Source organism: Musa acuminata, chromosome BXJ3-10, assembly GCF_036884655.1.
Source record: "Musa acuminata AAA Group cultivar baxijiao chromosome BXJ3-10, Cavendish_Baxijiao_AAA, whole genome shotgun sequence".
NCBI lineage: Eukaryota > Viridiplantae > Streptophyta > Magnoliopsida > Zingiberales > Musaceae > Musa > Musa acuminata.
This window is the reverse complement of record NC_088358.1, coordinates 24,202,299-24,226,540: the sequence shown is the minus strand read 5'-3', so window position 1 is coordinate 24,226,540 and position 24,242 is coordinate 24,202,299. Positions and strand designations below refer to the sequence as shown.

At 39.2% G+C, this 24,242-nt stretch overlaps 3 protein-coding genes and 1 long non-coding RNA gene across 5 annotated transcripts; 1 reads left to right on the top strand and 3 right to left on the bottom strand.

Moving 5' to 3' along the window:
• The first annotated feature begins 2,716 nt into the window (after window positions 1-2,716).
• On the top strand, window positions 2,717-10,410 carry LOC135582966 (probable protein S-acyltransferase 22). Of its 2 annotated transcripts, XM_065171758.1 has the most exons (10): window positions 2,717-2,901; window positions 2,983-3,347; window positions 3,435-3,548; window positions 5,045-5,440; window positions 6,611-6,679; window positions 6,762-6,833; window positions 7,052-7,180; window positions 7,310-7,390; window positions 8,156-8,350; window positions 9,190-10,410. In XM_065171758.1, exons 2-10 carry the CDS (start codon window positions 3,306-3,308, stop codon window positions 9,982-9,984), a joined length of 1,893 nt encoding a protein of 630 aa, XP_065027830.1. In that variant the 5' UTR covers window positions 2,717-2,901; window positions 2,983-3,305; the 3' UTR covers window positions 9,985-10,410. The 2 variants fall into 2 exon arrangements, with proteins under 2 accessions (XP_065027830.1, XP_065027831.1); XM_065171759.1 differs by lacking the exon at window positions 2,717-2,901 and having other exon boundaries at window positions 2,936-3,347.
• Window positions 10,411-10,483: 73 nt separating this feature from the next.
• On the bottom strand, window positions 10,484-11,357 carry LOC135651576 (uncharacterized). Its single transcript, XR_010501868.1, has 3 exons — window positions 10,950-11,357; window positions 10,695-10,801; window positions 10,484-10,617 (listed from the first exon to the last, which is right to left on the bottom strand). It is a non-coding gene; the product is annotated as an uncharacterized LOC135651576 (long non-coding RNA).
• A 2,539-nt stretch (window positions 11,358-13,896) lies between these two features.
• Window positions 13,897-15,529, bottom strand: LOC135651575 (uncharacterized). The gene has a single exon (XM_065171761.1). It carries the CDS (start codon window positions 15,284-15,286, stop codon window positions 14,303-14,305), a length of 984 nt encoding a protein of 327 aa, XP_065027833.1. The 5' UTR covers window positions 15,287-15,529; the 3' UTR covers window positions 13,897-14,302.
• Window positions 15,530-16,214: 685 nt separating this feature from the next.
• On the bottom strand, window positions 16,215-23,429 carry LOC104000782 (alpha-L-fucosidase 2-like). The gene is made up of 10 exons (XM_009422913.3): window positions 22,671-23,429; window positions 22,301-22,446; window positions 21,028-21,947; window positions 20,082-20,214; window positions 18,764-18,922; window positions 18,111-18,335; window positions 17,876-17,977; window positions 17,621-17,756; window positions 16,897-17,092; window positions 16,215-16,768 (listed from the first exon to the last, which is right to left on the bottom strand). The coding sequence occupies exons 1-10, from the start codon at window positions 22,900-22,902 to the stop codon at window positions 16,462-16,464; spliced, it is 2,556 nt and encodes an 851-aa protein (XP_009421188.2). The 5' UTR covers window positions 22,903-23,429; the 3' UTR covers window positions 16,215-16,461.
• Window positions 23,430-24,242: the final 813 nt, after the last annotated feature.

Sequence of the window (24,242 nt, the reverse complement as noted above, 5' to 3'; positions counted from 1 at the left end):
TTGATGAGACCAAATAAGCATGAGCAAAATTGTTCAACATGAATGGAGAAACCATGCTTTCTCTCACATGGTGTGCTAACCCAAGCTTTTTGCCTTTTCTTTTCTTCCATCAATTGAGGGTTGTTCTCCTTTTTCTGGATGAGATGATTCAATGGTTTCACAGGTTCATCATTCACTTTCACCCAGCTGTTGTCTTTGTGAGCTAGTTGGCAATGGCCATACAACAACTAGCATACCACTGAGGTAGCTGACATGATTGGATGGTGGGATCTTTGCATCCTTCTTTTTCCTGCTCATCCATCTTTGCATCTTTGTTTCTCCATGAGCTTGCCACCAGTTGTTGTTGGGACATCTGCAGCATCGACAAGTATGAGATTTGGATAAGAAACAATCATCCACTACAATTTGTCGAGCAATTGGTGATTTGGTTGTCAGGACACAGATATCTCTGTGAAATAGGACGCTACATCAAAAGACAAAAACAATCAAATATACTGTTCCAGAAAACCAGTGAAATAACAAGATTTCATATATTATTATAGGTAAGTTTGGTGTGTCATGTGATGTATATAGATGATATCCAATACAGATAGCATTAAACTCACATCAAAAATTTCATGCAACAATATAATAGCAATAGTATAACAATAACAAAAGATCGGAAGATGAGAGTCTTTTAATAGTTTGGACTTTTTTTTACACTGTTCACGTGAAAAAGTAGGGGTTGGACTCGAGAAACCATACGACCTGTTCTACTTAGCATCACATGGCTTGAGCTCCTCCAGACTACTACTGTCCAACTTCAGCTGCCATTTCTTCTTCGAAACAATAAAAGAAGAACACTACTAAGTATGTTGTTGTTGTCGGCCAGTAAGATCTTAAAGCCTATGCAGAAGACTGATGAGCAATTCTATATCTGAAGTGTTAAGGTTGTCAAATCATACAGAATCTCCTCTCAAGACTTGAGCCTTTAGATGGAATGATGTCAGTGATCAAATACAACAACAACAACAACAGCAACAACAACAACAACAATAATAGAATCGTAAGTTTTAATTATTTGAAGTCGATTACATAAATCTTTCATCGTCATTGATCAAATAATTAAAGTAAAAAAATATTATCCTCGAGAGTTTTGGATGCTAAAGTTTCTTCCTCTCCTTCTATCTCCTGAAGAAGCTGTAGACGTAAACTTCCAACCTCTAAAAAACATTTACAGAAGCAAAAGGTGCAGCACATCTAAATTTTCTGTGACTGAAGTGTTTAATGAAATGAAGAGGGAAAAGAAATACTGGTGATTTCAGTAAAGTTAGAGTGGACAAAGAAAATGAAGGTAATCTCCATCAGGCTGTAGCATACTTCTATGCATCTTTTTTCTTTACTTACATGAAAGTGGAGGCCTAAAATAAGCTCAAGAAAAGGGGGGTCCTTTAACAGAGCAACTTGGACAAAGAGTTATGTGGAGTGCCTGACATAGAAGTTGTCTATGTGATGCATAAGTGCAGCAATTAATGATTTTTGGATCTGGTCAACCTGCAGCCATGTCTGTCCTCTGAGTGCACAAATGTTGACCATCAGTGTTGGCCCACTCCAATCAGAGTACCAATTCTGTCTTGTTTGAGTGGTTCATACATGAGACCTTCTCCAGTTTTAGGATGAATGAGATAGACCCAAATCTCTAATTTTGTATTTAAGTTACATCATCATCTAGTTCTCACCACTACACATTCTTGCCCCCACCAAGGAAAGATCAGCATAATATCCTCAAGTTCAGCAGAAGGCTTTTCCTTGGTCATTGCACAAGTTCTTGAGATGTGTCTGTCTTCTTTCTGGCCAGTTTTTCTTCATGTATTTACCACACACTTGTCAGAAATGGATCACCAAATGCCATTAATGTGGGGAAGTCAGCTTTGTCAGATAGCAGTAGAAGACAGAGGGAATTCAGACACAGGTATCCTTGCTTCTGTAGTGCTCAACTCATCAGATGCGTTTTAAGAACTGACAAGAAGAGTCCAAGAATCACAGCTCACCGAGGCCTAAACAGCCAAGAATGGAATAAGACTCACCCTCATGTTCTTTTCTCCTCCAAGACAAGGCCATAACCCCTCTCTCTGTACTCTTTCCAGCAACACATTCTCAAAGAATGCATCTCTCTGCTAATCTCAGAACTCAGATATAGAGATTCCAGGATTCAACTTGCAGCATGGCTGGATGCATGTAGAGCCTCACACGCAGAAACAAATCTAAATCCCTCGCAATTTTCCACTATTTTAAGGGGGACATGATTGGCAGAGGAGTCATGTCTATGAATAGGCATTTGCAGTCGCAGGGATACAAAGTCATCCCTGTAGTAGTATTTGTTCTCAAATGATTGAAGAATAACCCAATACTAACTCCAATATGCCAATTGGTACCAGGACAAACACAAGGGGACCATGACCAGCAGCAAGTCTTCCACAATTACAGGCTTTTTGGTGCTATCTACATGGAAAAGGTGGGCAAAATAGGACCAGTCTGGCTGAAGCTTGGACTCACATTAGCTTCTTTTAGGTGCTTAAACCTTTTCCAGAGGTTTGCTAATGGTGGATTTGGCTTCTTTGCTCAGCCAAAAGCATGGTGACATGCTGATACGTAGGGACTAGTGCTCCTCGACCCATCAGGATCCAATTCATATTTATACAAAATGAGATGACAGCTCTGTCCATCTTCTTTGACCAAAGCAGCACAGCTGCCCAAGAACTTGTGTGTGTGTTCGCGTGAGAGAGAAAGAGAGAGAGAGAGAGAGAGAGATTGTTGAAGGGGGGCTTATGCCAACAGGGAACCACACCACACTATCCTCTCAACATCTGTTCTCACCTCAAAGCCCCACCTCTTACCTGAGGAGAAGGGCATGTGTTTCAGGTAATTATATGGTTATGCAAGGGTAAAAGAAGCACAATCCAAGCCAGCGATCATCTCAATCTTGATGCTATTTTACCTCAGGCACACCAACTAGATCTTTCGTTCATTGGGAAGAAAGGTTCACAGGACAAGAGAAACCCAATCTTGATGCTTTTCCCCAGACGTCCGAGCCTCACTGGATGTATGGTTCCTGAAGCGACACTCCTCCTTCCCCCTTCCTTCCTCCTCCTCCACCTCCCAGCAGCCGCAGCTGTTGCCACATCCATTTGCTTTTCACAGAGAAAAGAGATTTAGTGGGAAAGAACACATCTTGCCCATTTTTCTTGCGTGGATTCTGGTTTCTCCAAGCCAAAATCTTCAACAATCGCTGCTCGGCACCACGCCTTACAACCAGGAGCTGGGAAATGAGGAAGCATGGGTGGCAACTTCCTTATCATCCTCTTCAGGCATGTTCTATTTGCTGTCCTTTTTCTCCTTCTCTTTCCTTTGCCTCGACGGAATCCGTTGCGGTTGACGTGCTTTTGTGACTGTAGGTGGTGGCGATAGCTGTGTTTCTGGCGCTGGGGTTTGCTTTCTATGTGTTCTTTGTCCCATTTGTTCCGACAAAGCCGTTTCAGTATGTGGTGATGGGGCTTTACACTCCCCTGGTACGCCATTTTAGTAACACCATTGTAATCCGTGTCTACCTTTGCTTTCATCTTCTTTTGTTTGAATGCTACAATTCTGTACCTATCTCTGTGCGACTTTCAGTCCTTTTTCTCCACCAAGAAATTGGATTGTTCCATTGATTTTAGTACAATGTTCGTCTACTTTTCATCGGGGATTTGTTGAACATCCTCTATGTTCATTGAAGTGCATCAGTTTTTTGGTCTCTGCAATATACATTCATGTCGCATAGGTTGAATGATACGTGACCGGAAAGAATGTGGGCATTCCCCAAAATTGTTCTCTAAAGTACGATTCTTCTTCCTTTACTTCTTGTAATTCTCATTAATTTGCTCTAGCATTCTCAACTGTATAGGGGTGAACTGCAGGACAAAACCTATGTAACTAGCTCCTCATAGATAGATTTTATAATAGTGATAAAAAAAACCAATAGCGTATTGTCTTAGTCCAAAATGCACTTTGTGTAACAGTTATTCTTGATGCATGGCATGAAATGTTAAAAAGCTTTGGAGAACCAGTAATTAGATAGATGTAAATGCTCTAGCTAATTAAGTCTCTTAAACTTACATGTATATCCAATTTGAACAGTACAGGAACCTTGATTGATTCTGGAACCATTAATTTGAGCTTAAGAATTGGGTCATTAGTGAAAGCATGAGTGATTCTTTGGCCAGCATTGTACCTTTCTGCAGCTTGTTCTTGTAAAATAAGAGGAAACCGAGTAAGAGGGTTGCGTAAGTTAGATATTGATATCTAGAAGGTTGCTAGGCTCATCAACTTTCTCATTCTTGCTTTGCTATGAAACTTATTTTGTTTGACATTTGGTCATTTGGAATTTAATCTAGCATCTTGTAAAGTGCATTAACATTAGCCACCAGTGGACTTGGTAATAAGGTACTGTATCTAGTATCCCTGGAGGAGTCTAAAGGATGCACACAGTAATGGCATAAGACATCAAGATCGTAAACAGAGTAAACCCGAAGAGATGGCTGGTCATCATGGCACCTACATTTTGCATACTTAACAGGGCTGCGTGATTCTGTTGTTATTAACAGGATTGAGCATTGCATGTTGATTTTGTTTCTTTAACCACTTTGGAATCTGTTCAATGATGTAAAATTTGTGCAATATTTTTTAGAAAGCCAGAAATTTCTTGACTAAATACTGTTCCAGAGCCTACTATATATTACCTGCATAACATGAAAATGCATGGTGTATAATGCTCTTTAACAAAAAAATCTGTGGTTAATTATTTAATGATTTTTATATGAAATTAATATGTCTAGTCTCTTATAAGTTTTGATCTGGTAGATAACCATGCTATTTGAAAATTTTTATGATTCCATGCATGACTCGAGATGTATAAAACTTCATACGATTTATTTTTTCAAGATCAAATTGCACACAGAGAGAGAGAGAGAGAGAGAGAGAGAGTTGACCACATAGAGATACTGACGTTTTTGGTGTTTCTTGACAGGTTACATGTGTCTTCTGCTTATATGTCTGGTGTGCAGCAACAGATCCTGGTGACCCTGGTATTTTCAGATGTAAGAAGAATCTTAAAGTAGAGGGCTGCAGAGAACAGATTCTTTCCAAAGAGTCTAAGCAAGAAGGTTCAACAAAGCAACTAAATGTTGAAACAACAGCCCAAAAGCAATTTGAAGGGAGCAAAGATTCTGTTTATACCAGGGGTGAATTACATTCCAAACATGAAAGTGAGAGATTGCCTTGCAACAGTGTACCTTGCTTGGCTGTTCTTTTGAGCTGGTGTGGTATGTCTTGTATGTGTAACTGGTGTCAATCACATGAGCAATCTTCTGAACAGCAAATGGGTGAGGAAGGGATGTTCTACTGCAGTCTATGTGAAGTTGAGGTATGTCAAAAATGCAAAAATATACACAATCATGTCATTTTCCATCCTTTTGCATTATACTTCTTCCTTGAACATTCTCCTGAAATAAGTTTACTAGTCATATTGCTAAAGCTGCTAAGATCAATTTCATTTGGTTTGTTGTTTATCTCTTGTGTGTTGAAATACTAAATAAAGTTGAAAATCATTGAATAAAGGACACTTTAATTCTCTATGTTCGGATCCGATGATTCTTTAAGCATTCAGGTCTTGTCAACACACTGCAATCTGCCTTCGCCTCTTACTTCAATCGATAGTTGTTGGCATCAAACATGTATTTATTTTCCCCAGTGATTGTGTTTATCAGAGTTGGTGATAGGAAGTTATGCATGCTGTGTTGCAGAGAACTGATACTGACCCATCATCTCATTCCTTTTTTACACATGAAAGCATTTAGTAAACTCAGACTTATGTTTGAATTCTTAATTGTTGCATGTGTACTGACATTCAGTGGCCAGTCTATGTATCAATTTTTTTCTTCGCTTTCAGCTACATCCTTTGCAAATTTAGGGATTCCATAGCTGGTGGTAAACTATGCCCTCATAAATAATTCAAATTGAAGTTCTAATGGTGGATTTTCTGGATAACTTAATACTTGATATTCTGTTAAGACAAAACCTGCCATTTTGTCTTGTGCCTGAGCTTTTCATGACCAAAATTTTCACCTCTATGGTTATCACCTTTTCTTATCCCTTCTGCTTAATTATATTATCTTTCTTCACTTTTTTCCACTTACATTGTTAGGATTGTGCATCAATTAAGAAATTATATAATTGTTGATGATAAGTTGCGCGCTCTGTTGTTAGCAATATTTAATTAAACAATTTAACAAGCAAAGTTGAAGATAAGAACGAGAATGATTCTTTTCATATAATTGATTAAGAAGGTATATCATAATAACGTCATGAAAATTAGGTTGTTTTAAGATGATTCTGTAACCAGCCATGGTTGATGAAACGGAATGTTAATTATCTAGAAAGCAACAGATACAAAGCTGACATCAGGACCTTGAGATGGATGAACGATTACTTCATCATGAGAAGTCACACATCCCTTTCATGACAATGATAATCAAAAGTACTTCCCAGTAATTTGACTCCTCGTTCATTTGATTTTGGGCTATACATTCCGCAGGTGTTAAAGAATAGTAAGCACTGTAGAGTTTGTGACAAATGTGTTGATGGCTTCGATCATCATTGCAGGGTGAGGCTTTTCATACCTTCAAACTCTTTCTTCTCTTCTTACAGTGATGTGTAATATTAAATATCCTGTCATGATCTTGTAGTGGATCAATAACTGTATAGGAAGAAAAAACTATAGAAGGTTCTTCATCCTCATGGCATCTGCTCTTCTCTTGGTAAGCACAAGTCCTTTTCTAGTAATCAGTGTTTGTATTCGTAAGGAGCTTTACCATTTGTCTGAACATTAGATGCTCTTGTCAGTGTGTCTAGTGTCACCCCAGAAAACACTACAAACTGCACCATGGACCTGATATGTAGCATGCATTTTATGTCGGGTCCTGTTCATTCTGATTGACTATTGACAGGTCTCCATGCTTTGTCCACCTTGGGCCAGCTTATTCTGCAGTGGTTGATTGGGATCCTAGTCCTGATTTTCTGTTTCCTTGAACGAAAGCATTTCTCTGCCGAAATCATCTCAAAGTTGGGAAGCAGCTTCTCTTTAGTACCCTTTGTTGTTGTGGTGGTGAGTCTACAACTTTTTCTTTTCTGGACCATACCATTCATTTAATTGCTCTAGTCAATAGTAAACATGGCTAACAACATGGCTCTCCTAGACTTTGCCTTGTCTAATAGTGTGATTCTAAATTTGCAGGCTTCCTGTACTTGCTTAGCTATGGTTGCCACTCTACCACTTGCACAACTTTTGTTTTTCCACATTCTTCTAATAAAAAAGGTAAATGATTGCTGAATTCTCTTTCTTCTATTGGACCAGATTTTGCAATATGGTTCCACATGCATACATATGGACAAAGCACTATACTTTTTTTTTGCCCTTGCTCCTAATTAAATGCTTATATGTGACATCTACTTTTTTTGTAATTAGCTGAAGGGTGCTTTTTGTTCTATGTTTTCAAAATACAGATGGAGCTATTTGGATATTATAGTTATTGACCATGCAATGAATAAATGCACTATGATTTAACACAAGATCAGCTAGTTCACAAATATCTGTTGAATATCCTTTTGGTGGTAGGAAAGATCTGATATCAATCTTATATGCACCTGCTAAAGTGATTTAAGTTATCAGAAATGTTTTTTGCACTTGTTATGAGAACAAAGTAACATCCTTAAGTTGCTAAATTTCTATGCAGTTAGAATCTTGAAATTTTAGCTCATTATCTGTATGATTTCCTTATGGCCAACTTGAACAAAAACTTTGATGTCGTCATAATTTACATTTCAACATCTCATTTTTCAAGTTTCACTTTTTATATTGAACCACTTGGTAAGTTATCAATAATGTTTGCTTCAGCATCCAACTAACTTTTTTACAACTTGTAATTTGAACATAATAACTCTGCCATCGAGGAACAAAACAGGAATAACAATTAGCTGGATGATATTGTGTCGCCGATTTTACTTATGAGCCACGACTTGGAAATATCATCAATTTGAACCACCTCATGATGGCTAACATTTACAAATGATGTGGGCACAGGGAATCAGTACTTATGATTACATCATAGCTCTGAGGGAGCAGGAGCAGGAGCTGGAGCAACATGCTGTTGGTGAACCGCAAAGTCCACAGATGTCCCAAGTGAGTTCTTTCACTGGACTAAGCAGTGCCAGTTCTTTCAATGCGTTCCACCGAGGTGCATGGTGTACTCCACCAAGATTATTCCTGGAGGATCAGGTACTATATGAAATTTCTTATAAAAAAATTCTTATTCAGAAAAGATGACTAAAATGAAGAAAGAAAGAAAGACACAAAAGTGTATTTAAAACCTTTTGGCAAACAATTTTAGCAGATTTATCTATTTAACCTGGTTTTTCTCTTTCACTTTTCTGGCCGATCAGAGATGTATTTCAAATCTTGTTTACCATGCTATCTTTCTTCCAATATAATGTGGATTCCATGCAATTGCATATTATGAAATTTCATATGAAAAAAATTATTACATTAATGTAGGTTTAGCTTAATTAACTTAAACCCTAGTCTCTTGATAACTGAAATATTATCTTCTCGTATTTGAACTGTGAAGTCCGGATGCATTTAAATAATTATTTCCCTGATTGATAATTGCTACAAGATAAGATTTGCTACAAGAAGCAATGCCAATCCCGAAGGCATATATCTACAATTCAGCTAATTTAAGAAGCAACACAATTTATGCCCACATTTTGAAGAATTTATCTATGTCAGGGTATCTAATGGCTCTTGCAGTAAGGAAACAATATTGTATAAATACACATTATTAGTATGTGCAACATAGCTTCTGTGGCTGTTAGAATAGCTTTTCTTTAGTTTACATGCTACCTTTAAGAATGGAAATGAGAAGGCAAATGATGCTTTGTTTGATAAACATCATAAAATCCCAACTGAAGAGTCTCTCAACAATAATATAGTCTAGAATTCAAACATGGTTTTCTAAAATTTAAGAAGTTCTTCAAGTGGTAGAAAGGAGCTTATTCTGTTCCTTTTTATTTTGTGTTACTTGTTGATCATTGACAAGAGGTTCCATCTTTTCCCAGTTTGATGTTGTACCCCCAGAGACTGGCACATCCATGAATCACATAAGCAAGAAGATGATGGCAGAGGAACCAGTCAGGAAGAGAAATGCTGGAAAAGTGAAAATTAGCCCGTGGACCCTTGCACGTCTTAATGCTGAAGAAGTTTCAAAAGCTGCTGCACAGGCAAAGAAGAAGTCTAAAATCCTGCAGCCAATTGTTAGACGAGAAATTCTTCTTGGGCATGACACAGATGGTAGTATTGGCAGTAGTAGTGGCAGAATGATCTTGTGGCCTGATAACCGTAGGCAGATGAACAAAATAGGGAGGATTCCAGTGGACCTTCCTCTCGAACCTCTTGCAAAAAATTCTGATAGTGCAACTGACAGTAATGTTGGTGACCTGGTTCCTGAGACATCCACCAGTTTAGCACCTCTACAGCTTGAAGCCAGGAGTGCTTTTAGGCCTAACATGCCAATGTCATCAGCTAGAGTTGTTGCTTCTTCTCCTGATAGCAGTTTGGGTTCACCTGATCTACATCCATTTCGCATCTCTTTGTCAGGAGCTGAGGAAGTACAGCGTCTCAGTTCTCATTCTGTGTCGGGCACTGTTGCACCAAAGGGGATTCAATTATCAAGATCAACCAGTGATGGGTATGAAGCATCTGGGGGCGAAGACAGTGACCGTATTCCATCCAGGATTGTGCACCGATCTTCCAATTGGGCTAGCATTGCCCGCGGTGCTGAACATGGTCAGATGGAACATGATTTGAAGTTCACGCCGTCTGCTAGCTTGCAATCATACATGAAATCACAATAATGCAGCATGCAGCCTGGACGTTATGTTTTAATCTCCTTCATTCGGACATAAAAGATCGAAAAATGGCAATTGGGAACTGCTGAACAATTGCTCTTCTTATGACATATTGACTGGGAACTCCATCTGACATGGAGACGGCAGTGGCTGGAGACTACAAATTTGGAAGTATTTTGGTATTGGAACTTGCGGCTATTGCATAGAATGTGCATCACCTGGTCACATTTGTTATCAAGGTTGACCAGATGACAGATTTGCTAAACTCTCTGGTTACACTTGCATTGTTATACTCATTCATTTGCCCAAGTGTGGCTTGTTGCGGATGCTTCGTGTTGGCATTAAGTTCAACTGAAGTAGTTTTCAGACTGACATTGTTGATGTACTCTAAAATTTGATTATTAACATGAGTTTCTGAAAGTTATATCGTCACTGGCAAAATATATCCAGCTTTTTCAAAGACTACTATAAATTAAGTCATGATCCTTGTTATACAAGACTAGATATCAAAGATTGAGTTTGTGCTGAGACGAACTGACTTCTCTGCTGATGATCTTTAGGTGGCGGCAAATGAACAAAGGATAACACATCATTTTTTCGACCACATTCAACGTGATTACTGGCGTGAAGCAATCTAATCTGCAGATAGACAGGTATATGGTTGACATTGACCAACTCCTAATGAAAATTTAAAGAGACAATATTCAAGGAGGGACCTTTTATTAATAGACAGTGGCAATAAATTGGCATCTCTTTTGAAGCTTTTGACGACATTGACTGCTGTGGTCGTCAAGCAGCAAACACATTATCATCGCTGTTTTGCCTGCAGTGTCATAACAAACAAATAATATGCAAGAAGCAAACATCTTGATTCAGTATTCATTTAGTTTGCCACGTTTGTAGCTTCTCCGATAGTTACAGTGAGATTGCAATTTCCAAGTACTTAAAAAAATAAAAATAAAACTAATTACCATAGACAGTTTTGAATGATTCTGATATATCGCTTTGGGTCGATTCTAGATCCGGAGTTAATGACCACCTCAATGCATATGAGAACTGTACCAAGTTGAACAAAGATGGAGAGAACAGAATCACCAGTTCAGGAGAGAGAGTGTGAGTTGGGTCAGGTTGATAACCAAGTCCACCATGCATGTCAAGGACTCATTATGGTCTTGCAATTATAAGATAGGAAGTACATGTTATGGTGGGAAGTGGCTCGAAATGATGGTGGGGTTCGCATGGTTCCTAGAATCGTAGCAAGCCACTTGACTCCAGCAAATGCTCCAGGAACACCTGAAATGAATCATTCAAGTTCCAAGTTGAGGACAAAATAGTTATTGGATTCAGTAGATCAAAATTGTCAAATACATCGAGCAATCTCAGAACATATCATCTACCTTGGTAAGTACGAAGAGCAAACTCAGAAGAGATGTATTTTCTCCAGGTACAGCAGTTGCTCCAAAACTGCAAATTTAACTACTCCAAATCATGTAAATGCTTCAAGCATTAGATGAACTCAAGGAGAATATTGGATGTTCATGGGACAGCAGGATCTTTTGTCCTTGGCTCCAATAGTTAATTGTCTAGTTTGATAGATCCGAAATGACAGGAAATCAAATTTGAAGAATTGATGCCGCTTGTGTGGCTGGTTGATTACTAATTAACATGCTCCAAAACTTGTTGCAGAACCAACCACCTATTTAGTGAAGTAGACACTGGCCAAAACCAAGGCTCATTCTGCATCTTGATCTAGCAGAAGATAAGTAGGAAGTGGTATACCCACTATACCGCAGAATGGAAGACCTTGGTCCACTTCTACATGACATTTCATGGCAGACTAGTAAGGCAATTGGTAAATGATCAACTTTTTGATGTCTGACATCTTTCTATGCATCTGAACATTTAGGTTCCATATGTTTGTCCCTGAATATGCTAAATGGGTACAAATAATGTAATAGAGTCTCTAAACTACTAGAGACCAAAATCAAAAGTCCTGGAGACTCCCTGCCCACCATCGGATCATGTGATTGATGTTGGTGACTTGTAAATAATGTGTTCAAGCCTAAATCTGGTAACAGGCATTTGTCTGCATCATCTATATATGACATATCATTCCTATGGAGAGTAGATACTATGATCATAACAAGGCTAGATGAGGTTTAGGCTCATGTAGCAATTATTCTATCACCAAACTTGTACAAAATTACCTCCTCTTTGTTCATGCTTCAACTGCCATAAAGCCAAAACATGAGCAAACAACGTTTAGGTTATGTTTGAATTATTTACGGATAAGGGATTCATTCTAAGTTGAATATTAAGCAGAACACTAGCGGCTCTCGATCATGTTATTAGCTGACAGGCTTACATTCCTAAGACTTGCTTCAAGGAAAAAGGACTTGCTTCAAGCTGTTTTCTAAACCATGGTTGAAGCTACAAAATCTGTTCAAGCAGAAGATTACCTTCATAACAAATAATTCGATGTCAATGGAGTTACATCAGTAAATCCTTTTTCTCTTGTTGATTCTTTTTGCTTAATGAAATGTTATCTAAAAGTTTCAGAGTTGCCTCCTCATCCAGTGGTGCTATTTATGCAGTTTGGACTTGGGGTGGAGCTCCATATTCTATTGTCTCTTCTATGTAAACCATACACATTCTTCCTTATCTTCAAATTTGAAACTGGAACAATGAATCTTTTAAAAGCATTAAACTCTTTTTGCTTCCTATTTATAATTAGTGATAGGAGACTATAACAAAAGATTAGCATGTTAAACATGATCAGATTCAATTACTATTCTAAAATGAACCGTTTCTGTGCTACCATATAAAGTATTAACTTGTCCAGTCACCATTATCCAAAAACTAGTATTTTTAACATTTTTTATACTTCTCAAAAAATTTTACCTGTTGATTGCCTCAACTCCCATATGAAATCTATCTCATTCTCTTGGATTCCTTTTAAACACCCACAAGTTGACATAGAAAATTTTTATGCCATCTAAGATATTAGAGTCATCATACACAAACTACATATATGTAAAATATTTCATTTGCACAATCCTTAACTCCATAGCAAAAACATGTTGTATCTGGGTGAACTCACTCTTACACATCCAATATGTATCATGATTAGAATGAGGACAAATCTACTAACATGAATGACATACACTATGGTCTTATCATGGAAGTACGTGGGATTTTAAACATCGGAAACTTTGATGAAATAATGGAACTGTTTTCAGCATAAGATACCATACAAAAAACAGAAGTTGACTTATCTTTAATTAATTTAATAGATGTATATGTATCATTAAAAACTTGACCTCTTATTACGATATACTATGATTAGTGGTAGATATTTCTCCAATACAAAGCACAACAGGAGAACTATCGCAATGGTTAGTTGCATGATAAAATAGTATGAAAGCTGGTGCCTTATGACAAAGCAACAGTCACAAAAAAGCGGAGCAAGTTCTTTTTGATTGTTAAACAAGAACCTGAAACACATGAGACACCTTCAAGTTGGTATGAGATAATGAATAGTTTAACTAACTAAAGAAAGCATCACATATCTTAATTTGTACAAAAATAAGCATTCATAGGTGTATCAAGTTACATACCTTTCATTCTTGATCATCAATTTTTTGACAGCAGACAGACTATGGTTGGGGATTGTGTAACTCAAGACATGGATCGTAACCAAATCATTTCCACGGCGATCCATAATTCCAAAGTTTCTGTATTGTGTAAGCAAATCATCATATGTTAGCCTGGAGTAAGATACCTATCTGGTCAGATTGGATCTTCCACATCTAGAAGCACATAAAAAAACTTTAGTTTTGTACTTGATCACAGAAAATTGCTTGTCAACAACATGCAAAAACTCATTTTGATAATGTCGCATCTGCGAAGTAATATATATGAGAAAAGCTCTAACAAGAACTTGCATAAATAACAGATGACACCTCTCCAAGACAAAGTAATCTATGTTTACAACAGTGACTGATGTACTTGAGATTGACATGCCACACAAAGGAGTTGAATTGAGACTCTCTTGAAAGTTTGGAGGCACAGTATCCCATGTCAAAAGGTTGCAGTTTCGGGTCGAATTGCAGGCATCAATTCTCATACTTCTACAACAAAACCTTTCTAACAAATTCCATGATTTGCCAGATTTAATGATGGATACATTGCTGGAAATTCCATGATTTGCCAGATTTAATGATGGATACATTGCTGGTTCTTCTCTGACAAAAACGAAGACTCCTTACTGCATATTATTTGAATCAAAGTGATTGTTTGAGAAGCTTTCTTTCGACGATTCTGCTCACTTGATATCGGTCACTTCAGTAGAAACATTCTCCTTTTCTTCGAGCTCATGGACATCCTCATCCGTTTCTTCGATGATAGAGGATCTACAGGTAAAATAGAAGACTGCGCTCATCATTGAATCTACTAGTACAACAAACGAATACATGAAGACGAGAAGTGGTCCCTCCCACAGCCGCGATGAACCATCTCCGTAGCTCACCGTCTTCACTCTATGCTCGAACAACCCCTGCACGAAACCCATGCCAATGGTCGAACCAAGAAACATCAGCAGCCCCACCTGTCTCTTCCCCCTAATCAGTCTGACCGACCTGAGGAAAGCGCGTAGGCCAGAGATCTCTTCTAAGACGGAGACCACGCCCGCGAGGTTGCAGACGATGATGGTGTGAGCGTAAACAATTGAGAAGACGAGCACGACAAGTAGCGCCGGGTAGACGATGATTTCGGGCGGGTAGCCCAATATAGCGCACAGATTGCAGACGAGCAGGAGAAGGGCGAGGAACAGAACGACGCAGGCAGAGATGGCGGCGCAGATCCAGAGGTAGGTGAAGAGAATGCAGCGCCAGATCGGGCGCACGGCGGCGAAGAACTCGACGCGGCGGACATTCCTTGCGGCGTAGGAGCAGGCGACGGAGTAGGCAATGGAGGAGCGGGCAAGGAGGAGGGCGGTGACCAGGAGGGGGAAGCAGGCGGCGGCAGAGAGGAGGATGGCAACGAAGTGGCGGCAGAGCTGGAAGAGGGGACGGGCGGGGGGGAGGCCGCTAGCTACGGCGAGGAGGGCGAGGCGGCGGGAGAGGAGGGCGGCGGTGGCGAGAGGGACGAGGGCGCCGGAGAGGAGAGCGGCGGAAACGGGGCAGATGAGGGCGAGCGCGGTCATGAAGGGGGACGGATCAGCTCGAAGGATCCGCACGGTCTCACGCAGGATCTCCAGCGCTCTCGTCGGCGGCGCCCCCCCTCCGACCCAGCCGCCGATGGCGTCCATTTGGATCTCTTTTCTCCTCCTCCCTCCTCCTTGAAGACCAAGATGCGTCGTCGCGGTGTGAGAGATTTCAACAAGTCGTCACATTTATCCCAAACCACGACGGCGAGGAGGAGGAGGAGGAGGCGACGAAGATAGAGAAAAGACTTGCTTTTGGGCGGAGTAGTATTCCTTGCCCGACGACGTTGCGAAGGGAGGCCCGGGGGAGCGCGACCCGGGAGAGGGTGCTTGATGTCCGGTTAAGATGTGATGCTGATGACGACGCGACTTTTAAAGTCGCCACCTCGACCTCCACCTATTTTTTGGAAGTCTATCGGGCTGGGTTTCAATCTGGAAAGCTTCGCGTGTAGATACGCTTGTTCGATGCATCGTGATTCGTGAATTCCTCTCGGCTCTCATATCTTACATTGAACCTACACGAAGCGGAATTGAAGCTTTTGTCTTGTTGATGAAATTGAATTACCAAATACGATCCAAGAACAACAAAAACAACGTAGGCGAGTGATTTCAGGAACAGGTGGTGCTGATTTGTAGAACAACCAAAACCCTCAGTCCTCGGTGTCGGTGGTGACTTCGCCCACGCACGGACGACACCTGCGTTGTGCACAGTTGGGAGGACGTAGCCAATCTGCTGGTTGTCGGGAAAGATTGGATTCACAAGCGATGTCTGTCGGTGACGGTAAATTAGTGATCGAAACGCCTGGAGATCTCTCACTCTCTCTCTCTCTCTACTCCATCAATCTGCTGTAAGTTGTTTGTGCATCAAACAAGGAAAGAAATCGTCAGCATTGAAATGGCTTCCCATCCGACCCTACTTGGTCAATGCATGCAGGCTTGGTCGACAAGAATATTCTGAATCCTACTCAGATAACATGGAATTTAACTGGCTAAAATACAGTCAGAATCCTACAAGAATTAGTCAGGAATCTAGTGAATAAAAATACTTCAACCTTTTTCTAGAGGACATTTATTTCTGCATCATGGTGGATCAGATAATCTCAGTTGTATCCAAAAATTGCCAACCAACAACATTATCTAGTTTGACAAAGCAGAAAACTGAAAAAGGAAATGCTACTCATCTTAGAGGGAAAAATACAATCTCTCTGCAAGATAAATTTGGTATGGTCCACTACTCCATAGTAATCGTTACCCAATCTCGGAGGTCGGAGAAATGCCACTTACCCAAAGGGGTATGTCTTCACGCATTTTAGATGCTTGTTGAATCTATAAATGTTGCCACAAGAGAGAGTGACAGTGGTTACATGTCCCCCGTAATGCAATCTTCTGATGGAATTTATGTTCCTAGTCCAAAACCAGGTTTCATGGAGCTCCCCTTCTTTCCAGCGGATGTTAACAGTCGTACTACCTCGTGCTTTCAATCCTCTTACATAACCTGAAGGCCACTTGTCCCGTGGGAGTGCAGGGAGTAAATACAGGTCATGATCGGTGCTTTGTATGAGCATTTCTGCAATTGCTGCTGCAAAGCTGAAGATATAATAAATTAAAGTATGGTGTTAATAAAAAGAAGAAACTTCCTTTGTGAAAATAAATCACAACTTGCCAGAATTAGAAATCTTAACACACTATACATCTAACAGTATAAACATTTATACCCGAAATTTGCATCGATCTGGAAGGGAGGATGTGCCGTGAACAAGTTGCTGTACAATCCTCCTTCATAATTTGCCTCATGATCAGGATCAACCAAGATAATCAACTGCTTGATCATGCTGTATGCATGCTCGCTGTTGTGAAGACGAGCCCATAAAGCCATCTTCCATGTAGTTGACCATCCTGGACCAGCATCCCCTGAAACAATTAACCAAAGCTTAGTCCAAGGAAATTGAGGTCGACATGTCATATCCTCTAATGATCATCATAATTACATATTTTTTTGTCAATGTAAAAAAGATATTCTTCTAATCTTATGCTTTTGAATGGTCAAATTGTATCTGATGCAATATGAACATGAAGCATGCTATCATGATGTTATAATTAAAAAATCCATCCTGCAACACTTATATGTATCGCACGATTTTTCATTATGCTTTCTAAATTTTGTTCCTTGTGCTATCAAAGACAAGTGAATATCGGTTATAGATGGTCCAATTTTTGCATAAAAGATATGTTAATTTCCTTAATCTAGGTAACATAGCATGAGAAGTTGGAAACCATAACTTTCATAATGTTGTTTCAAGTAGCATATACTGACCTTTAGTGACGATGATAAAAATTTTAATTTTGTTAATTAGCTATATGCAAGTTAAGAAATAATTCATTGTATCTGGCAGGCAAAATTTGAACAGAAAACTGTCATGGTGTTCTATTTGTTTTCACCTCTCTTGTAAAGGCTGTTAGCAGCAGCTTTACATAAATCAGGTGTTTTTCCAATTGTTATTGTATGGCCAGGGAAAAGACCAAATAAGTGTGAGACATGACGATGGTGGACATCTGGATCTTCAAAATCTTGGGCCTGCAATGGCACAAAAACATGTAGAACCTCAAAACCTGCATGAAACTTGCAACACAAGAATAGATCATTGCAAGAAACACAATGCAAATGCAAAGCAATTAAACTAGACTTCTACTTGCCCATTCCATGATTGAACCATCTCTAGCAATTCTAGTTGGGGGTAGCCGTGAAAGTGCCTTCTTGATCCGCTGGACAAATTCACTATCAGAACTCCCCAGTACCTGTGATTACGGTGGAAAAAAATCAGTATTTTTTGAAAGGATAATAGAAGAAAGATATACACATGATAGACCAAAAGTTGCATCAATAGATCATAAATGTCCTGGTGACTTAGAGGTTTCAAGTCATAATTACCTTATCGGAAGAGATAACCGCAGAAAACACTTCTTTTATGATGGCCATATCCATTGTTGTTGAATAGCTAACACTGGCAGTCTTACCATCTGGAGCTATAAAAGAATGCTCTGGAGACGTTGAAGGATTAGTTTCCAAATAACCTCCACGGCCTTCGATCAGCCAGTCCAATAGAAAGGAAGCACATCCTTTCAGAAGAGGGTATGCTGTATTTTGTAAAAAGTCCTAAAAATACATGGAAATAGTCAGTGAACAGAAGAGCAGTGAATAATCAAAGTCAAACAACAAAATACTACTGTTTCCTTGTTGGCTATACTGACTAATATGCTGTAAGATCTTGGCACTCTTTTCGATTTTTCAAATGAGTAAGAAAATATCATGGAATTTCTTTTTCTTCAATTTATGATGACAACTGGAAATAGCTACTGCATATATATCAACTCAAACAAATTGAGGATTCAATGTTGGTCAACTAAAAATTTCAGGCATTCATGAAATATAAAGAGGAATATTATAACTCGAAAAATGAAGGACACAAGTTATCATACTTTAGTTTAGGTTGGCGAAGTAAACTCAGAAAACAGTTAGATGTCCATAACCTAGCATGGAAACAGAATAGTAGTATAACAAAATTAAATTCTTTATAAATTTACTTTATCCATTGAGAAGCTGTAATGCTCCCATAGATGTGTACAAAGCCAAGCCCCACCCATCGGCCAGAGAGCCCACAGTGGATCGCCACGATCAGGTGATGTTTTTGCCCATATGTCAGTGACTTGATGAGCCACCCAACCACTAGCTTCATAATTGACCTGTTTGGACAGATTGAGAATTGACAAGTAATTACATTAAAAATAAATTTTGGTTCAAGAAAACAGATGATTTGGCAGGAGTAAAAGGGCCAAAATATTAAGTGATGCTTGCAAATTTTGGTCTCATGCTTAGTTACCAGCTTAGTGATTTCCAAATACCATGAGTAGTATGCAAACTAGTTACATCATAAATATCCTACTAAGAGTAAGTTTTGCGAACTATTCAACTTTAAATGACAGCAATTACTTTAAGGCCTAACATGATTAATAGTACAGACCAATGTTAAATGACACATTCAATAATTTCAGACATTTGCTGGACTCAGAATTCTTATAAAATTCTAGACATTCATCAATGCAATTGTTAGCAAGTAATCTCAATAATGTCTGTTACACAAAAAGCCATATTATCATATATAGCACCACTCCCTGCTCAGCTGAGCCTCAAAAGAGGAACATGCTAATAGGCATGATCAGGACACTGATGTTTTCAGAGGGGAAACACAAGGATCAGATAGTCTTGGATTTTAAACTGAGCTTCACAAGGAGAACCGTGCTTTGCTGTTCTACAATTAAAATCAAACTTACTGGTGGGAGGTGATGGGAAAAGGCAGCACAGGTAATAAAACTCTTTTGTTAGTGTAGCTATAAAGGGAAAATCTTGAAACTCTGATATCACTTAGTAATCTAATCAACATTCATGATTTTTCCTGTTGCATTTTGACAAGTCATGTTAATTCAGGCAAGGGAAATTAATACAATGTCTTCATTGGCAAATCAGAAAAGTTGTGAAAATTGACCTTGTTTCAAATCTCTCTGATCCAAGAAATACTTTGTTATTTAAGCCAATGTCTGATCCAGCAATATCAGCTGAAATTTTAAAATCTACAGCGTGTATATATATATATATATATATATATCAATTAAGCAAAGTAAAACATTATTATCATTCTGATCATATCAATCAAATGTTATCTTGACATTTAAGTGAGATACATTACAGACATTCCAAGTGTAAGGTAGTGTCTCCAAATATACCACTGAAAGTTTATCCAGAAAAACATTTCATTGTTCAACCTAATGCTGCTTTTCAAAATACCAAACCATGCAGCTTCATATCAGGTACAAATTTATGATCAAGAAAGACCAGAAATCTTACTTTAGCTGTTTTACTCCCATTACGAACAAGAGAAGCTATAAAATCAAACAGCGGTTCTTGGCACTCACTAAGATTGCAAGGAAGAGATGGCCAATAATTCATTTGCAAATTGATGTTCAAGTGAGGAGCTCCACTGTAGGAAATAAAAAGGAAAAAAGTCAACAGTAAGCTTTTTAATCATTCATGGAGCAAAGTTGGTGAACAGCAAATCAGGACAGCATCTCTAGTTGACTTGCACATGCATAAGCCAATGTCAATATATTAGACATCAATATTCAGTAAATTTCTTTGTCACAAAAACTAATAAATTGTTCCGTAGCTCATTGATACCAACATTATGACCAAATAATTATGTAAATACAGATGTGACATACAATTACAAAAAACAAAATCAGCTGAATGGTAAGTTAACAAAAAACCATGAGTGCAACTCTAAGCAATTTGTTTGACTTTTATTAATCTGTTTCCATGTACTCCCCAAGCTGTGAAAGAAAATGGTCTGACGGACTAAATAATTTTTTGCATTCTGTAAATTTAACTTTAGTTAAGTCTAGTGGCAGTAAAAAATCAGAAATGCAGCATTTTCTGATGTGCAAATTAGACAGCACATATTATCAATGAGCAATCTAGCAAGTTAGCTGCGATGTTTAGTTCTTTTTCGTCGCCTTTTAACTTTAACTCTACTCTGGTACAAGAAAACAATAATTATGTGCGATTGTTTATCAAGTTCGTCTAGTCAGCTTTGGTGACAGTTGATTCCGATGGCAAAAGAGGATGTTCACAGAGTCAAAAGTGAGCCAACAGCTTATGACATATAACTCTATTTTTGTGCAAGCATATCGAAGTACTTGTAAGAATGAACTTTGTATGGTACCCTAAATATCATAAGTTCAGATGATAGGTAAAACATAGCACAAATAAGCACAAAGACAACAGCAAGACATACTCCCATGCTGGCTCAGTATCCTTGTTCCATATTCCTTGTAAGTTTGCAATCTGAGTTCCAGGCCTCGAACAAGAGATAAGCAAATAACGACCATAATGAAATAAAAGATCTACCAAGGAAGGATCTTCATCATTTTTAAAAGATTTCACTCTTTCTGCTGTGGAAATGGTTGAAGAAGCAAATCTTGATGAATTTCCTTTTTCTACTTTGGGCACATCTGAATCCGTTTTATGACCTTTCTGAACCGCCACAAAATTTTCTTCTTCAAGTGCATTTTTAGATTCTTTTGACAGTTGCAAAGTAACACGATTAAAAAGACTTTGATAATCATCCAAATGATGGGTATATAGCTGTGTGTAAGACATGTTCCTAACAGAATTTATTGTATTCCAGGCAGCCGATGTAGGATCCTTCTTTGAATCTGAAGGATTTGTGAACGGCCCTTCAAATGAGGAAGAAGCTGCAAGAAGCAAAATAACCCAATCTGCACCTTCAACTTTCAATTTCCCTCCATCTATTACCTGTACCTTACTACCAACACCACCACACTGCAGATCAAGAATCGCCGAGAACTTAATTCCACTTGATTTCTCAGATTTAATTTCGCCACTAGAGATTATTTGCCTAGGGCAACTACCTTCCATGACTATCTGACTTGTCCCACTTATGCTGGAGTGATGTTGTAATTTGCTGTCTAAATATACTATAAAGGAAAGCATCCCTGCTTTATCTGCAGAAAACTTCGTGACAACTACTTGGTGAGGATTTGAAGAGAAGTGTTCCCTCGTATATTCAACATCTTCAATTGTATACTTGACATTTACTGTCGCAGTTTTCAACTCAATATCTCTATAATAAGCACTATATCTAGTATCTGAATCTCCAAACACTAGATTGATGTCGCCGAGAGGCTGGTAGACCTGCAGTCGAAAAGAACAAATTGAGCGAGGATTATTGACAAAAAAAAAATCTTTTTATTTCTCATCAAGCACACATGACACTCAGGCAGCAAAATTTAATTCTGGCCACTGCAACCATGTTTAACAGCACAACACGAGCAATTAATCCTCATATCCGACAACACATTCTGCTGCTTGATCTTCTACGTCTGATTAGCCATAGATATCTCTGTTTAGAATTAAGATGACTCTTACCGGAGAAAGTTGTCCACTTTTGTTCATCAACAATCCAACATACAAGCAGGGGAAGCCGTAAACACCAATAAACAGAATGCATTCCCCATCATAATGCTAAGGTAGAACGATTAACGTACACCAGAGTGGAGACCAGATAAGCCAAAGGCAGCGGCTGTAGCTGCTGCATAATCTCCAATGTCCACCAGTTTTCTAACTTTAGCGAGCACGGCAGGCGCATCTGGATTCGTATAATCGCCGGGCACGCCCGTCCATAGCGTATCATCTGCACAAAAGATCCGCATCTCCCTGGTTTCAACTCTATGATCAACCAAATAAAAACAAAGAAACTCATTTTTTAATGTGTAGCAATATTTCAACCGTAGATTATTCTGAGAACCGCAGAAGCCAAAAGAACATAAAGTTCATCACGTTCTTTGCTTTTCGATTAATTAGCTTCGTTAACCTGCGGAAAAAGAAAAAGATAAAGGCTTGAGAGAGGCAGGTTACCGTTAAGTTGGATGGTCTCGGAGGCAACGCCGCCCCACACCATGGCGCCGAGGCGGCCGTTGCCGAGTGGAGCCGCGTCGGTCCAGTGCGCCGCCGGCGAGGTGAACACCACCTTGAGCGGTCGCTCCACCTCGTCCTGGAGCCCGGCGGCTGCGGCGGCCCGCCACTCCGCCGCGTCCGCCTCCCCCGGCCGCCCCACCCACACCCAATCCACCTCCTCCGCTCTATCCATCGCGACACACGGAGACAGAGAGAGAGAGAGAGGGGAGGCGGGATGGAACTGAATTGAGAGGGACAGAGGCTGATGGCAGAATTGATGATTTTGTTGGGATCGTCACGTGAAGCTATGCAGCGATGAGAGAGAGAGAAGAGAGAGAGAAGAGAGAGAGAGAGAGAGAGGCTAACAATCAAACTCGTCGTACACCTCGCCGTTCGAGTTCAGCCTGACGCCCGTCTCAGCATCATTTGGCACTACGCGGTTAGTGGACTCGTTGCCAACCCAGTTCATCGTCCTTTTTCTGTTTCTCGCAAAGTCTTTTAAGTTACCAGCCTACTTTTCTGAAAGACTGCGAGACTGGCAATCTACTAATGCAACGAGGGATTCAAAACAGGGCCTCGTCTAAAACCCAGTGTCGGAGGAGCACGCCGGCTGCATGGTGACATCGAGAACCGCGGCCGGATGCGGAGCGAAGACTTGCAGTGTTTGGGGGCGAGAAGCAGAACGTAATCCTCGTTCGGCGTGCGCCCTCCAGCGTTGCGTTTGGCCCATTCGTGACAACGAGAACACGAAGCGGGGAAGCTTTCTTTTATCTTTTGCTTTTAGTTTGGGGGTTACGTGTAAGCTGATTTATACGCCGGGAGAAGCGTGGTGTGTGTACTGAGGCTTGATCTTCTCCTGCGGTCCTGCTGGATTCCGATGTGATCCCGCTCGAGTAGAAGTTTCCCTTTCATCCCCCGTTGATGCCGGATGTTTTTTTGGATAATGAGAGGTCGGTCCATAATCATCGATAATTTTCTTTCTTAATATAAATTAATTACTATAAATAATATATTATTTTATTTAAATTATTAACTTATGTATTTATATAGTATGATTAAGAAAATAATTAAAATTAATTTTTTCCCTAATCATATGAATAAATAAGTAACTTTATTAATTAATTAAATTATTATTTGATTTATTTCCTAATGAGTTATGTGATTTTTAGGAAGTAAATAATTTATAATTTTTTTTTATGAGTGAATCATGAGAATATCTAGGAAGACCGTATATATCTCTAAAAATCTATATATTCATGAGTGAAGATGAAGAAGGTCAACTGTCCTCCTCTCTAATGGTAATCCAATGAAAACAATCCTAAAATCGCTACAAAAATCTTTTTTTCATATATATGGGATCAAGAAGGGATCGACTCTTCTTACAATCCACACGTTTCAAATAAGGGCTGCTAGATGAGGAGGAGAGGGGGAGAGGAGAATAAGATGTGATAGTAAAAAAGGTCTAGCATATGGCTCTTTAGTTCTCTCATATTTATAGAGGTCTCCTATCAACTTAGTCATAATGGTTCCTAC

Coding starts and splice junctions, on each gene's coding strand:
- LOC135651575 (XM_065171761.1), bottom strand. CDS start 15,286: ATGGACGCCATCGGCGGCTGGGTCGGAGGGGGGGCGCCGCCGACGAGA.
- LOC104000782 (XM_009422913.3), bottom strand. CDS start 22,902: ATGGATAGAGCGGAGGAGGTGGATTGGGTGTGGGTGGGGCGGCCGGGG. Junction 22,447..22,670: donor CGAGACCATCCAACTTAACG/GTAACCTGCCTC, acceptor TCTTTTGTGCAG/ATGATACGCTATGGACGGGC. Junction 17,093..17,620: donor TAACAGCCTTTACAAGAGAG/GTGAAAACAAAT, acceptor TAATTGTTTCAG/GGGATGCTGGTCCAGGATGG.
- LOC135582966 (XM_065171758.1), top strand. CDS start 3,306: ATGAGGAAGCATGGGTGGCAACTTCCTTATCATCCTCTTCAG. Junction 3,348..3,434: donor TTCCTTATCATCCTCTTCAG/GCATGTTCTATT, acceptor TTGTGACTGTAG/GTGGTGGCGATAGCTGTGTT. Junction 3,549..5,044: donor TGGGGCTTTACACTCCCCTG/GTACGCCATTTT, acceptor GTTTCTTGACAG/GTTACATGTGTCTTCTGCTT.